This window comes from Bubalus kerabau, chromosome 11 (assembly GCF_029407905.1).
Source record: "Bubalus kerabau isolate K-KA32 ecotype Philippines breed swamp buffalo chromosome 11, PCC_UOA_SB_1v2, whole genome shotgun sequence".
Lineage (NCBI taxonomy): Eukaryota > Metazoa > Chordata > Mammalia > Artiodactyla > Bovidae > Bubalus > Bubalus kerabau.
Window position 1 is genome coordinate 107,368,913 of NC_073634.1, and position 15,678 is coordinate 107,384,590.

Consider the following 15,678-nt stretch of genomic DNA (forward strand, 5'->3'; position numbering starts at 1 on the left):
AAAACAAAACACATGAAATGCTGGGGCTCCGCAGGGCGGGACGGTGGGGACACCTGGTGGTCAGGACGGCCCCTGCATGTGTCCAGCAGGATCTGTGTCCCTCCTCCCGGCCTTGCAAGGCCCCCGCTGCCACAGAGAGCCCAGCCCAGGCTCAGCTCAGCCCAAGGCGTCCACGGGGCACCCTCGCTGCCCCCTGCATCCAGGAGCCCACCCTACAGGTGCGACCCCAGGCCACTGCTGCCACTGCCTCCTGATCCCAGCCCGTCCCTGTCCATCCGCTGCTCCTGGCCTCACCCTCGTTCAAATCCCGCCAGTTGCTTCCTCCAGGAAGCCCGTCTGATGGCGCCAGGCTTCCCAGTTCTCTGAGGCCCTTCCTCACCTCGACGTGCCAGGCACTGCGCTCAGCCCTTCAGCCCACCACTTGGTTCCTCCCTCAGCACGGCCCTAAACAGTTTTAAACCCATTTTGCAGAAGAGGACACAGGCTCTGGAGGCACCTCGGCTCGCCTGGCTGGCTAATGGAGCGGGTCGGATGCACACCCCAGGCTTGGGCCTTTTCCCATGGCTCCGCCGCAGCAGAGCAGTAGGTGGAAGGCAGTAGGGTTGCCAGACCCATCACGCAGCATCTGGGCCACCGTGTCTGGTGGACGCAGAGACCAGATCCAGAGAGGTCCCTGGATGAGGTCACAGAGGAGCCGAGGACAGCGCTCGCCTAGGACCCAGGATGGCACAGCTTCTTAGAACTGGGGTCCTTGGGGCAGCACAGCCCCCTGGTCCTCCAGGAAGAAAGAAGAAGGGCATGTTGTCCAGGGGGCTGAACCCTGAGCCCTCACAAGCAGCCTGGGGCATCCAGGCCCCCAACACCATGAGGCCCAGACCTGGGCAGTTGGCCCCTCACAATGCAAGACTCTCCACTGTCAGGGAGTCTCCTGACCATCCATAAACAGACCCGGGTGTCAGGGACCTCCCAGCATGAGCCCCAGAGCCCAGTTACAGGAGCTGCCTTGGCCTAAGCGAGCTTGTTCTCTGACTCACCAAGGGGTCAGACCATGTGGGAGGTCAGGGTCAGGGGCCCGTTCCTCTCCCAGATTCAGGCTGCCCAGGTGTGATCTCAGGAGAGGCTGCCCTCCCAGACTCCCCATGTGGAGGGGAGAATGGGGAACTTGGTTCCCAGCCCCGAATCTCCTCTTTTCTCCTACAAAGAGTCTAAGAGTTTCTGGGGCTGGTGGCCCTTCCCTGGGGTGGAGCCTGGGGTTCCCAGAGGCACACAGGTCTCCGGGAGATGGTAGTGTTTGCAAGTAACACGAATAACCCCAGTGTGGCACTGATCTTAAAAATTCAGGGAGTGTCCACACTGCCCTGCTTCTCCCTGAAGCTGCCTCAAAGCCAGGCATCACATGCATCGGGGCGCAGAGAGGCTGAGGCTCCATCCCAGGCTCCATGGATGCCCTGTGACCCTCCTCCTCCCCACCAGGATGTGGCCCTCCTCTGCCCAGACCCATCCCCAGCTCTAGCCCAGCCCCCTGTCTACAGATTCCCTGTTGGTTCAGTTAGTAAAGAATCCGCCTGGAATGCAGGAGACCCTGGTTCAATTCCTGGGTCGGGAAGGTCTGCTGGAGAAGAGAAAGGGTACCCACCCCAGTATCCTGGCCTGGGTCGCAGAGTAGGACAAGGCTGAGCGACTTTCAATTTCCTTTTCCAGTCCAGAGCGGTCAGAAGGTGACCCCTGGCGGCCACTGGAGATATTTCCCTCGGAACCAGGGCCGGTGGCTCGTCCCACCGACACCGCCTCTTTCCCCAATGACTCACTGCACGTAGCATACCACAGCCCTCAGGAGGAATGTGCTGGATCATATCAAACCCATCCATGAGTAAGGGAACTTGGTGTTGGAAGAGGGGGGCGGGAGACGGTAGAGGCTCCAGTCCTGCCCCAAGTCCCCACCCCCTTCACCACTGGGCCCACCCAGCAGCCAGCCTGGTGACCCGACAGAAGCCAGGCTTGTCCAGGGCAGGGACAAGGCTCCTGGGACCCTCCCTGCTGGGGCCTGGCCCTAATCAAGGTCAGCCCCATCTCTTACCCACACCTGCGTGCCCAGGCCTGCCTCCGAACCGCCTGCTCCTCCCCAGCTGCCGTGCCCTGCGCCCTCCCCTCCTTCCCTCCTCCCCTTATCTCCCCTCTGCCTCCCCTTGATGTCTCAGGAGGCCCTTCGGATGTGGTCTCTGCCAGGGCACTGCCCTGGTCCACAGGCTGTGGGTCCCTGGGGCCCCAGTGCTTACCAGCCCGTTTTAAAATAAATAAGTCTATTTACTTGCTTGTACCTTCCCACTGCCAGCTCACCTGGGCAAGAACTGGGTTCTTATCTCTGTTACAGCCCCAGTTTCTAGAACAGGGCCTGGAGCACAGAGCTTATCTAGTCAATGTTTGACGGAGAGGGTGGCAGGGAGGGTGGGTTGGTAATTCGTGTGAATAAATGGACGGATGATGGAGGAGTGGTGGGTGGCAGACGGGTGGGTACAGGGCAGGAAGGATGGGCAGGTGAATGGGTGGGTGAATAGGTCCATCAGCAGATGGGTGGATGGAGGGCTAGAGGGAGGGAGGGATGGAAGGAGGGATGAGCAGATGCAGGGAGGCAAGATGGACAGAGAGGAAGTGAGTGGAGGAAAGACGGGTGGGTGGAGGAAGAGACGGGTAGGGGGACAGAGGGATACGTAAGCAAAGGGATGGACAGGGTGGGGACTAGATGGAGGCATGAGGAGACGGGAGAGGTGCGTGCAGGGCAAGAAGCGTGGTCGACGACAGGGCGACAGGAAGCTCCCAGGACGGGAGAGGGGAGACGGAAAGGGAGGGAGGGGGCAGGGGCCCGTGCCCGCCTCCCCTGGCAGAGGGGTCTCCAGGGCTCCCCGGGAGGGTCCCAGGGCTGTGGATCAGTGTCCCCTGAGACTGGCACCCACAGCATATTCAGGGACCGGTGAACATTCAGGGGTTCCTAGGAACACCCGGGGCATGGGACATGGCCAACATCAGGCTGGCCACACCAAGTATGACAGGCTTGGCATCAGTGAGGAGCAGTGCCACGAAGGCAAAGGTGGGGCGGGACCTCGGGTTGCAGCTGAGCCACCTCCTCATCCTCACGCTGCCCAGAGCGTCCAGTCACGAGGAGGCCCATTTTACAGATGGGGCCACTGACGCTCAGCATGGCGACCTGCGTGTGTGGGGTCAGAGCCAGTTCCGTGGGCCACCACGAGCCAGTCTCCTGCAGACTGATGTAGGCCTGGGGGCCAGCTACTCACCTGGATCCCCTCGATGCGCTCGGTGACGACATAAGCATGGTGCATGGCCACCAGCGGGACGTTGACGCCGGCCATCCGGCCCACGGAGCGCGCCCACACCCCTGCGGGCAGAGCACAGGCAGCTGAGCCCTGCCGGCGTCTGGCGGGGGCTGCCAGCCAGGTGGGCACTGGGCACCCCCACCCCTAAGCAAGGCCAGGTTTGGGAACAGTCAGGGTGGCCACTCGGGAGGCAGGAGAAACGCCTTCCCACCTGCACAGTTGACCACACAGGGGGTCCGGATGGAGCCGTGTTCTGTCTCCACAGCTGCGACCCGCAGCACCCCAAAATCGTCTGTCCGTACACGGATCCCGGTCACCGGGCAGTTCTCGATGACCTGAGAGTGAGAGGAGCTGCTTTCCAAGCCACGTCAGCTCTTGGAGGGCTAACCGCCCACCCTCTCACCGCCCCCAGCCCGGTCGGGACCCGGGACCCCTGCTTTTGCTCAAGGAGGCTTCATATGGCCCCATCGGGGATATGCGGGTGACCGCAGGGAGGGAACTAACTCCGCGCTCCTTGACTTGGAGAACCTGTCCCCCTAAACAGAGACTTTAAAGAGAAAAAGGAGGGCCCAAGTGACTGACAGATGCTGTGGTTCAAAGGTCACATGAAATTCAGCTCTGCTTTGTTTACTTCTCAGAGAAAAATACTCGCAGTAAAACTCAAGTGTCAGCACTGGGGGCCTCTGGGCGAGTCTATCTTTTCTTCTTTCTTCAACTTTTTCCATGTCTTCTTCCTTGCTTATTTGTCTTTTCTAATTTTTCCTACAACTACGTGTGGACTTGAGTCAAAAGAAGATAAAATATAACGAGAAGAGACTTGGGACAGGTTCGCTATCCCAGCAGGGTGGGGCCTCCGGGGACAGCCGACGTCATGGATGGACCAGAGCGGCCGGCCAGGGCAGGAGCGGGTCAGGGGCTTGGGTCCCCGCTGGCCCGCGGTCTCAGTGCAGAGGGAGCTCGTGTTCCAGGGCAGGAGGGCCAGGCTCGGAGCGGGGGGGCCCGGGGACAGGAGACGGTCGTACCTGCGCCCCCCGGGCAGTGGCAGCCCGGGCGAGGCTGGTGCAGGTGCCGGCGGGGTCCATGGTACCGTCGTGCGGCACGTACAGTGTCCCGTAGAGGTCCTCCACGTTCATCAGCGGATACAAAGCCTTGGTTTCCCCGGGGCTCAGCACGTGGGACTCGATGCCATAGACCCTGCCCAACTAGGGGGACCCAGAGGAAAGTGAGCCTGGGGCCTGGGGGCAGATCCTTCCAGCCACTAGCCTCCCCGTCTGGGCCTCCAAGGGTCAGTTTTGACCCTAGCACCCCCAGGAACCCTGAGCCGTGCCCGGGGAAGCTCCTGTCCCTTGGGCCAGCTCCGAGGAAGAGTAAGGAACCCGTGCAGTGCTCAGAAGCAGTCTCTGGGGCCCAGGCACATAAGGACTTACTATGTAAAATAAATAAAATAATCCCCACAGGTCTGATATTTGGGGCTTGAACCAGGAGTGCTGGTCAGACCAGCTCCCCAGAGACCAGAGGGTCCTCTGTCCCAGGATCCCGCTGAATGACAGACCACACCCCTGACGCATTTCATTGGTCAACGGGCAGCCAATCAAGTGTCCGCAGGCATCCGCCCATCAGGACCTGCCCAACCAGAGATGTGCTCAGTGGCTAAGTCGTGTCTGACTCCTTGGACTGTTGCCCACCAGGCTCAGACTTTGTCCATGGGATTTTCTAGGCAAGAATACTGGAGTGGGTTGCCATTTCCTTCTCCAGCCCAACTAGAGATGAGCTGAGTCAATCAGATTCCCTCTCGGAGCATCCTGACTGAGAGGTGGCAGAGACTTCGTTCCGAACTTGAGCTGAAAGATTTGACGGGTCACCTTTGGAGGCCCCGTCCCAGCTGATGAGTGAGTAAGCGTGGGGAAGAGGTGGTGGGAGGAGGCAGAACGAGACCACCCAGAGATCCCCCGCCCTGCTGTGAGGAAGCCAGCTGCCGCTACTTCCGCCGGGGCACTCAGAGGAACGCGGCGTCCCGCGACACTGCATCCCCGCGACCCACACAGCCGGTTCTGCTCGCCAGTATACAGTTGGTGCTCAATAACCGATGCATCGCTGGAGAAACCCGTCCCTTCCATGCCCTGGAATGTGGGGGCCAGCCCTGGCTGCTCTGGGTGAAGAACCAACACTCCACACTCCACCCCAACAGCGGGCCTTCCACGGCCTAAGGCTTTCTCTGCCGTATCCCCGACAACGGTGTTCCCTAAGCATCTCCGGCAGAGCTGGGGGAAGAGTGGTCCCTGCCTCCCGGGTTGTGCGGTTTCATCCTTCAGCCTGACCCCCGGGAGCACCGCGCATGGGGGCAACCCCCATGTACTGGGCCTCTTCTGCCTCCGAGGCTCAGCAGAACCGTGCTCCTCGACACGATCCCATTTCGAAGGTGAGAATGCCGAGGCTCGGAGGCAAAGCCTCCTGTCACAGGGGGCCCAGCCCAGCCGAGGCAGCCCGAGACTCGAGCCCGCATCCGCCGGGGCTCCTCCCTTGCACTACGCTGCCCACCCCCGCCCGCGGGGGTGCACCCACCGACATGAGCCTCTTGTACTCATCCAGACGCTGCCGGCTGGACGCGATGAACAGGCCTCCGTTCTGGATCCAGCCCGTGTGCAGCCCCGTCTCTTCCTCCAGCTCACGGCTCACCACTTGCCTTGTGTGTGCCAGGAGCTCCACCTCCACGTCACTGGGCCGCAGCTGCCACAGCAGGCCTGGCGGGAGCGGGTGGGTGGGGACGCCGTCAGCCCCTCACTGAGGGGCTGCACCCCCTTCCCCTGGCAGGCCGGGGCTCCCGAATCTCAGGCTGAGGGCCTGAAGCGTCCCTGCAGGCCATGGAGAGGCCCCCGAGAGGCCGATGAGCAGGAAACGACAGGGGCAACGCTGAGTTCCAGGACACGGCCCTTGGGCAGCTCAGAGAGGGACACCACCGAAGGCTCCCTTCATCGGGCACCCGCTGTGGGCAGAGCCGGCCTCAGGGTGAGGCGGCCCTGGGAGGCAGGCGGGACTGTTGCACAGCGAAATTAAGGGGCACCAACTGCTCTGTGCCAGGATCTCAGGGCAGGTGGTGACGGGGTCCCGGGACCGACTGAAGTTCCCCCACAGAGCGGACCCCTTCTGAGCGGGGCCTGGGGAGCGGCCGGCCCGGGGAGAAGTGACGGTGGGGGGACAGGCCGTGCGGGCAGTGATGGGTGCCGTCTGAACCTCTCCCCAGCTCCACGTTCGGCGCCGTCATGCTTTTGTCGGCCAAAGCGGGAGTGACTGCCCCACAGACGCTGCCAATCTTAACGCAGGGTTAAGGCAGAAGGTTGGCTGCCCTGGGGACATGCACACCAGTCAGATGCTGAGGATCGTGGTGCCCGCTGAGGACGCCTCTCTGCCTCATCTCTGGCGGCCCCTCCCCTGTGCATCTTCTGCACCCCACGGAAGCCCCTCATCCCGGGGGCTCCATCTGGAGAAAGGGCTTGTACTCTGAGCAGACAGCTGCCTGGGCCCCCAGTTCTGGTCTCAGCTCTGCCCCGCCCCCCGGGCCAGGTCCACAGTCAGCGTCCGCTCCCTCCTTCCCACTGCAGCTCTGCCGAGACTCAGGGACACGCAGGGCCACCTTCAGGACGAGCCCGCCTCTGTCCTCCATTGCCTTCCCTCTGGCTCAGCTGCCTCCAGCAGGCCTCCTACTGGTCAGCCCAGGGCTGGCACCTCAGTGGGTCCAGGCCCTCCCGCCCCCACCTGCACCCTGACCCCTACCTGCCGTGTGCCAGGTGGTCCCGGAGGTCAGCCGCTCCCGCTCCAGCAGCACGGCCCCGCTCACGCCCAGCTTGGCCAGATGGTAGAGGGTCTGGCAGCCCAGGCTGCCCCCGCCGATGACCACCACGCTGGCTGTGCCAGGCAGGGGCTGGCTTGGGCCCCGGGGCACTGCCGAGGCGTCCTCTGCCTCTTTCAGGGTCCGCTGGTATGGCACGCTCTTCTCAGAGGTGGGGCCAGGCCCACTCACCAGGGGTCTCAGCCCCCGGCCCCTCTGGCAAGGACGGGTGGCCACCATGCCACGCAGGACTCGGCTCAGCGAGGCCATGGGGAGTCAGCTTCAGCACCGCAGGGAGCTGGGGAGAGAACCGGGGCTGCCTGGGTGTGGAGGGGAGCAGTGGGCCCTGGGGCCCCCACGCTGCGACCCTCCAGCTTCCCTCCTGCTGTCCACCCACGGCATACGTGCACCCTGCATTTATCCAGCCCAGGTGTACGGGGGTCTGTATGCTTCAGGCTCCGGCTGGGCCCAGGGAAGACCACGGTGGGGGAGAAGGAGGCAGTGTTCATGCTGAGACAGGACCACGGAGGGGTGGCAGGGGTCACAAGGCCGGGACCCCAACCCTCCAGCCTACATTCAGCTTGCCCTCCAGGGGAACTCCCGTCTCAACCCCACACAGAAGTTATTTCTGCCACGTTGGCCCCCACAGCCCTTTGGGACCCAAGGCAGAAGGTGAGGAAGGCAGTGGGGCCCGGCCTCCAGCTCCCTTGGGCCGTCTTGAATCTGGAGAGTGGCTGGCTCTTCTGTGACCTCGCAGTAGCCTGCAGGGCTCCCCTTGCCTCCCTTCTCCTCCAGGAAGCCCTCCCAGCCCTCCCCAGCCAGAAGAGCCTCACAGTTATAAGAAGACAGTGACAGGGAGCCCACCTTCTAAGGAGAGGAGGTGCAGGCGAGGTCTCCCTGGGGGAGGGTCCTGGTGGGGGGACAGGACGGCTCCGAGGGGCCCCGGGCCCACCTGTGGGTCAGCAGGAGAGGTAAGAGGGGTGTGGCTGAGACTGCGGTCCTGGGGGGGGGCTCCTGCACCTGCGTTAATAACCGTGATGGCGTCAGTCAGCCGATCAATTAACAAAGTCCACTTGCATTTTCAAGCATGCATTACACGGCAAGCTGGGAACACATGTTCTCTCTGCTCTAAAATCAAGATGACTGTTGTCCCCGTTTCACTGGGTGGGGGGGGACTGAGGCCCAAGGAAGCTGGCCAAGGTGACCAAGGTCACAGGGCCACCGTGTGACCGCGCCTGCTGGCTGTCCTGCCCCCTCCTGAGCTCTTGGGGCTGGTTTGAGGGGGCAGAGGCTGGGGGTGCCCACTGCCGCCTCCTTTCCCTCCCTTCCCCCTCCACCCCCGCGGGCACTGGGGCTCCCCGGTGGTCAGGGCTGTCCTGCCCCTGCCACAGTGACCCCCGCCCTTCTGGGGGCTGAGGGCAGGAGGAGGAGCAGGGAGGGCTGATGGCAGGGGCTCGGGGGTTTGGAGAGGTTGGAGGGCAGGGCAGGGCACCCCAGTTCCTCTCTGCCAGCTCTGCCTACCTGCTCCCAGGCACAGAGAGGGACTCCTGGCACATGTTGAGACGTCCCTGTGGCCTTGGGATTAGCTTACTCCGCCGGGAGTCTCCAGCAGTGGTTCCTGCTGGTGGAGACGCAGCATCACATGGGTGCCCAGGACACCTTCCCAGGGCTGGGCACCCACCACCCCCCTCCCACCAACACAGGCCACGCGGCACTGCCCAGCACACACCTGCCTGGCCCCCGGCCTGGCCTCCCTCCCTCCTGCTGCACCATGGCCAAGGCTTCTGGCCCGGGAAGCTGCCAAGTGCCCCTTCCCTGCCCGCAGCCAGCCCCGCTCTCCCACCCGGGCAGGCCTGGCCCCCGCCCCCAGGGATGGCCCAGGGCCCTCTAGCCAGGGCAGCCGCTTCACCATTGACCCGCTCTCCTGCCCCCTCCAGCTCTCTCCCAGCTGAGCCCGGCCATCACTGCCAGGGTTGGGGGTCAGGCAGAGGGGGTGGAGCCCCAGGGACACCCTCCTCGAAGGCAGTAGGAGGCGGGGTGGTGAGGGAGGCACTAGACCCAGCTTCTGCCAGGAGAAGGCGGGCTGGGAGGGCGCCCAGGCCCCCACCCCCCACAGAGTCCCGTGGCTGTGCCCGCCCAGCCCGAGGGTCCCTGCAGCCAGAGCAATAGGAGTCCCGGCCAGCTCCAGGCCTGTCCCACCCCTCTGGCCCAGGGGAGGGACTGGGGCCTGCCCGCCCAAGGGGTGTACCTCCAGCCGGCCGCAGAGCTCCGAGGCCCCAAGGGGCCTGCCAGAACCCAGCTCAGCGGCTCCAGCGCCGTCACCTCCTTCCTTCCCAGCAGCAGCCAAACAGGAACCGGGGCGGCCCCTGCCCCTGCCCTGGCCCCAGAGGCCCTCTGCCAGCCCCCTGGCCCGCCCACCGCGGGGGCAGGACGCACCGCCCACCGCCCGGCATCGTGGAGGCCAGCTGGCTGAGCAGCTGCGGAGCAGGCCGTGCTGAGGCGGCAGAGCGGAGCTGCAAACCCTGAGACCCTGATAAGCCTGTGCGTGGGGCAGGTGACCTCTGCTCCTCATCCGTAAAACAAGGGTCACGGGGTTCTGCAGGTGAGCCCGTGCACCCCCATCTACCCATGCCCGCCACCATGCTTCCCGCACCAGAAGGGCACTTAGCACAGCCAGGCGGGCGGGAAGCGCTGGGTCAACAGCAGCCTTGGGCTGGCCGGCGCTCCTTGGTCAGGTGATCCAGGGCCTTAGCACGGACCTGCCTGTCCAGCCTCAGCTGCTCACCCCCAGGGGAGGGGTGCTCGCTGCCCTCGGAGGTGGGAAGTCTGGGTTGGCCCCCCCAACCCCGCTCCTGGCCACTCGACAGTGCCCATCTGCATTCTGCCCTTTGGAGTTCCCAGATGCCTCTGCTGCTGGGCGAGCCACCCCTGAGCTTCTGCTTTCCCACTGCACAGCGATCAGCTTCCCAAGGCAGGGATGCCTGCCTGCATTTGGTCGTCGGGGGCACCAGGGCCCAGAGAGGGGAGTCAGCTTGCCTGGGGTCACACAGGGGAGCCAGACCAGAGCCTGCAGTCTACCCCTGGGTCTAGGGCGTCTGGTTTGTGCTCAGGCAGAAGATGCCCAGAGGAAATCTGGAACACATAAGGACATCCACCTGAGGTGCTGAGATAAAATAGGACTTCTTCCACTGGATCAAAGAAGCAGTATTGAAATTTTGGTCAAGGAACAACGTAGTAATGTTGGCTGCTAATACAGTGAGTGATGTAGGAGAGACGCTGCTGTGATTAATGCAAATGTCTGTGCTCTTGTTCCCACGGAGTGTCCAATGTCTTGCTGCCAGTTCGTCCTCTACACTCACTGAGCATTTTTGCTGTTGTTCAGTCGCTCAGTCGTGTCCGACTCTTTGCCATCCCATGGACTGCAGCACACCAGGCTTCCTTGTCCTTCACCAACTCCCGGAGTTTGCTCAAACTCATGTCCATGGAGTCGGTGATGCCATCCAACCATCAATGAGCACCTACTGTATGCAAAACACTGCTGGGAGACCCCGAGTCAACCAGGAACCCAGTCTCTGCCCTTAGGGGCTCAGGAAGAAGACAGAGGCAGGAAGGGGCACGGCAGCCACGAGGCTGGCTGTGATGGGGCTGATCCTGAGCGAGCTGCCCTTCTTTCCAGCAGAAACCCAGGAGGGCATGTCAGAGGAGGTGGGCTCAGAGGGCTCTGGCCTCCTGGGCCTTGCCGCCACTGTCAGAGCCCATCACGGGGACAGAGACTGTCACCCACTCCCTTGGTCTCTCTGGAGGAAGGCCGGCTCCACCAGCGAGAGGCTTTCCAGGGGCGGTGCTCGGGTCCAGGGCACGGAGGACACCAATCCAGACACTCAGTGGACAGCAGGCTTGGCCCTGCCACCTGAGGCAGGGCTGTCCTCCACGCATGGCGGGGTGGAGGGGTCAGAGAGGGCTAGAGAGTAGTGTGACGAGGTCCTCGGAGGACACGGGGTGCACACGGCAGTGGTCACTGCAGCCCCAGGACACAGGCCGGGCAGCCCAGACCTCGGCTCCGTGCTCAAATATAAGCAGCTGTTGCAAAATCGTCCCAGGCAAGCAGGCAGCACCGTCCTGGTGGACTTTGGACAGGGGTGGTGGCTGCAGGGCCGGGCCTGCGTGTGGGTCAGAGTTGTAGAATTTGTCATCCATCAGGCTCTGCCCGGGTCTGGGAGAGGCGGGTTCCGGGAGTGTGGGGTGCAGCCCAGGAGGCAGCCGGGCTCCAGCCAGGGACACGAGACAGGGACCTGCTGCAAGCTAGCTGCACCATCTGGGCTGGTCTCTCAAGCCTCGGTCTCCCCAGCTGGAAACTAAGGACTATAACCCCTGCCCTGCTGGGTTCAGGGAATTTTGCAAGTTTCTCTGCAGATTATTACCAGCCCTGAGATGCCTCCTTCTGGCCCGGGCTGGCCCTTTCCACATGCCCAGCCAGGCCTCCACCCCCACCTGCTGGCCAGGCTCCCGGGGAAGAGGGAAGAGTCTGCAGGCCACCCTCTGACTGGGCAGATGTCCAGGGGGGAGCGGAGGTGTGGGCGGGGGGAGGGGAAGTGCCTCCGTGGAGCTCTGCCTGGCTCTGGGCAAGAGAGGGGCACTAAGCACCAATCTGACGACACCTGGCCCCTGGACCCAGTGCCCTACCAGACTTGGGCACCCATGGGGGTGGGCAGGCCATCCACTTGCTGAGGGCTTCATGTGTGACCTCTCAGAGGAGGCAGAACACTGCTGCTCATTGTAAAGATGAGAAAACCAAGGCAGAGCACAGACACGGGCAGGCGCCAGACCCAGATCAGGGGTTTCCAGAGCAACTTTTAAGGGCTGCCTTTGCACTGCCAAGATTTTGTTTTTCCAATAAGAACTTAAAAAAAAAAAATAAAGAATCAACACCCCATGACTTCATGAAGACAATGCTTTATCATCCGGGAGTAAGCGGTCCTTGCAGGGAGACAGGTGGGTGCCTCTCCCCCAGCACGCACCACCGAAGGCAGGTGCAGAGGAGGGCTGGGGTCTGTGGCCAGCCGGGCTCCACCACAGCATACACAGTGGGTGTGCGCAGCTGTGGGCCAGAGCCCCCCCCCACATACCTGGGCCCGTACCTCGCACTGGGCCGCTGAGCCCGCCACGGGCAGGCCAGTACTCAGATCCAGGCAGTCAGAGGCCCAGCCCAGCCTCCACGCGGAATGTCGCCCCTGGTGGCCACACGTGAGTATGACACCCCGGGGCAGCGGGACCCAGAGACTGGGAACGTAGAGCCCCAGGACAGGGACCGTCCCCCAAATGGGACCCGCATCCGGGCAGGGAGGTGGACGCCCACCGGGACCGACAGCCCGGCTCTGCCTGGTTCTCCCGCTGTCCTCCACACGGACACGCCCCGGCAGTCTCCTGACGGTACTGTCGGCTGTCTCTACGTGCTGAGTGCCCCTCTGTGACTGGGACCCATGCACTTAATTCTGTTTTTGTTCTATGGATTTCGAGGCTGCATTGTGAAATGCATTAACCTCCAGGACTTTTTCAGCTTATCGCTGTTAGCGAGCTGCTGCCTCCAGGGGGTGCTGATAAATGTTTCAGCGTCTGGCTGTCCAGGTGGGCGACACTGGCCGATTTCTGCTGAAAATGCTCCCGTGAGGGCCAGTTTCAGGCCACTGACGAGAAGGGCACCGCGGAACATGGACTTGGGAAGAGGCTGCAGCCTCAGCTCCTGTGAGCCGGTGGCAGCGCATCCCAATGCACCCACAGGGAGCTCATGCGCACATGTGGGGTTTCCTTTTCTAAGGACAGTGAAGGGTCAGACTAAATTGCTAAGGAAAGTAAATGCATCAGCTTATGATGAAGGAACAGGAGTCTGAGTTAACCCACAAAACTCGTAAAACCCTATCAGGAAAGCTCCTCACTGCCACCCCCTCCTCCACCAGCCGTGGGAACCAGCCACCCCTAAGACAGCCATCCAAACCAGAGCTGTAATTTCAAAACCCTGTAATTTATGTGCATTTAATACATTTGTAATTTTCTACTTGGAAAAATTACATTTTCTTTTTTTTTTTTAAACAAATGGAGGCCACTTACTTTCCATCTGAGTAGTTTATTTTGGCCGCACCATGGGCTCTCAGTGGGAGCTGCAATGACCTTGTTTTCAAGTCAGGTTGCATTCACAGGTACTGGGACTTCAATCCGCCTTTTTGAGAGGGACACAGTTCAACCCATAACCCGTGTTCGCAAGGAAGTTTTGGCTTTTTCCTCTAGCCATCATCAAGATCCAGGAAAAAGCATTTTCTGTGTCGTCTCATGGTGGTTGCGGTTTGGGGTGGTGCATGTGTTTCTTTTCATCCTGACATTTAAGGTCAGGCCCAGTGGGGTCCCAGCATGAGCAAAGAGCTCACCTGTCAGACTTGGTGCTGCGGTGAGGGCTGGGTTTTGTCCCCTCTCCTCATCCGCAGCCAGGCTCTATGGATCGGTACTCAGGCTCACTCAGTTGGGCAAATGCCCTTAGGGGAGAGAGCTAGCTGGCCTCTCTGGAGTCCTGCCCTCACTTACCTTCCGGCATCTGTGTGTTCCTTCTTCATGACCAGCTCATTGATGAAAATCAGAAATATTTCGCCTCCGTTTCTGTTGTATTTACCAGCAGGACTGGCCAGAGTATCCGCGTACTGCTGCAGCGGAACAGTGGCCGCGAAGCCGTCCACGCCCTAACCTCTTCCAGCTGTGGCCATGGGGCCTATCCCGGCGAAAGAGACTTTGCCGGTGTGACAAAGTGGAGGGCCCTGGCGGGGGAGGTTTTCCTGGATTATGCAGGTGGCACTATCTGATCACATGAGTCCTTAAAAGTGGAGAATCCTCCCCAGCTGTGTCAGAGGGGGAGGGTGAGATGTGACTTGGGAAGGGTTGGAGACGCAACTGCGCTGGTTTTGAAGATGGAGGGGGAGGGGACTATGGTACTGGGAATGCAGACAGTGTCTAGAAGCCGGAGAGGCAAAGAGATGGGCTCTCCCGTAGAACCTCCGGACAGGAACATGCCCGGCAGCACCTTGCTGTCAGCCCAGGGAGATCCGTGTGGGCCTCGACAGCCCACAGAACTGGAGGACGACGGGCTGTGTGTCCCGAGTCCCCGTGGTTACGGTAACTCGTGGCAGCAACCGAAAACCACCAATGCACACAGCTCCGGAGAAGACCCCAAGCCCCTTCTCAGGCAGCTTCGCCATCCCTCTCCCATGAGCCATGAATGTGCCACTCCCCTTCCCCAGCCTTCCTCTCACCCCCGTCCAGTTTCAGTCCATCATCTTTTCTCTCGTAGAGTTCATCTTCGTGCTATTAAACATGCTTATGCCTCTCTTCCCTTCCCAGTCTCAACACCAGATCTTGACTTTACCTGGAAAAGAGACCAGCACCTCTGCTGCCTCCCACCACCTGCCTTTGTCTCTCCCCAGCTCTCTTTGCTGAAATCGTTTGACATGCATTATTTCTGGTGACAGGGTTGAGAATCACTGTATTAGGTTCTGTAACCAAATCTTCCCTTTGTTTGATGTGTTCCTGCAGACAGAGGTTCAACATGCTCCCCACCCCCAATCCTGGGATGAACTTCCCCACTCACCGGGCACCAGGTTGGCAGGCAGTGGGCCCCACACAGGCCAGCCCCTGAAGTGAGTGGAGGGTTGGAAATAGTCTACTTGCTGCCTTATGCCTGGAAGACTTGGCAAGCAGGAAGCCTTGGGCACGGTGACCGGCGGAAGTCTAGGGCAAACCCAAGCTGTTCTTCCCGTCAGGCACTTCACCTTCTGCTTGCTACCCAGGGGGTTTTCATTTTATCTGTGAAGCCCAGGATTAGCCATTCTGGGTTCATGAATCCTTTTACTTCCGGAAAGTTTAAAAAGCACATGAAAATATTCGTCCTCGTCTGCGATCTTGTTTGTATCTACGCGCGTTACTTTCCTTTTCATGACGGGAGACTTATCTGAGATCTCGGCTTTATGCTGGTGTCCACCTCCGGCTCCTGGCCTGTAGGACCTGTGGCTGATGTCACGATGTCCCAACCCCAGAAGGCTGGAAAGCCGAGAGGCTGCCCCGGCGCTGGCTCCCAGCGGCCACTCTGCTCCGGGCTCCTTTCCTGGACGGGCCCTTTCTTTCAAGCTCAGCCTCCCACTGTCTTCTGTGGGCTCCTGTGCTGGGGGTCGGGGAACAGGAGTGGCGGGCGTCCGCCTAGCCTCAGAAATGGGCTGTTTCCATCTTTCGTTCAGGAGGTGTTTCTCTGTCTGTGGACACAGTGGGCTCCACAGCGGCCCCGCCCGAGGGGAGTCCGCTGTTGTCAGGATAACCATGGGCAGCCCGCCCTCGACGACTGGGAGTGCAATGCTCCTGGCTGCTTCTGGGGTGACCTGGGGCAGGCAGGCCCTGCTCCTTGCTGGTCTCCACCCTGTCCACACAAAGCCCCTCCAGCAGGGCGGGGGCTCCCCACCCTTTTCCGGTCAGCACCCCTTGGCAGATGCTGCT

The 15,678-nt window shown here is 61.5% G+C and overlaps 1 protein-coding gene across 1 annotated transcript in view; it reads right to left on the reverse strand.

The window, feature by feature from the left end:
- Positions 1-7,425, reverse strand: part of SARDH (sarcosine dehydrogenase) — a 60,169-nt gene extending 52,744 nt beyond the window's left edge. The window contains exons 1-5 of the mRNA XM_055539236.1: positions 7,101-7,425; positions 5,892-6,070; positions 4,352-4,531; positions 3,541-3,664; positions 3,291-3,391 (exon numbers count right to left, since the gene is read on the reverse strand). Coding sequence (XP_055395211.1) covers positions 3,291-3,391; positions 3,541-3,664; positions 4,352-4,531; positions 5,892-6,070; positions 7,101-7,425 — 909 coding nt within the window. The remainder of the gene's footprint in view (positions 1-3,290; positions 3,392-3,540; positions 3,665-4,351; positions 4,532-5,891; positions 6,071-7,100) is intronic.
- Between the last annotated feature and the right edge of the window lie 8,253 nt (positions 7,426-15,678).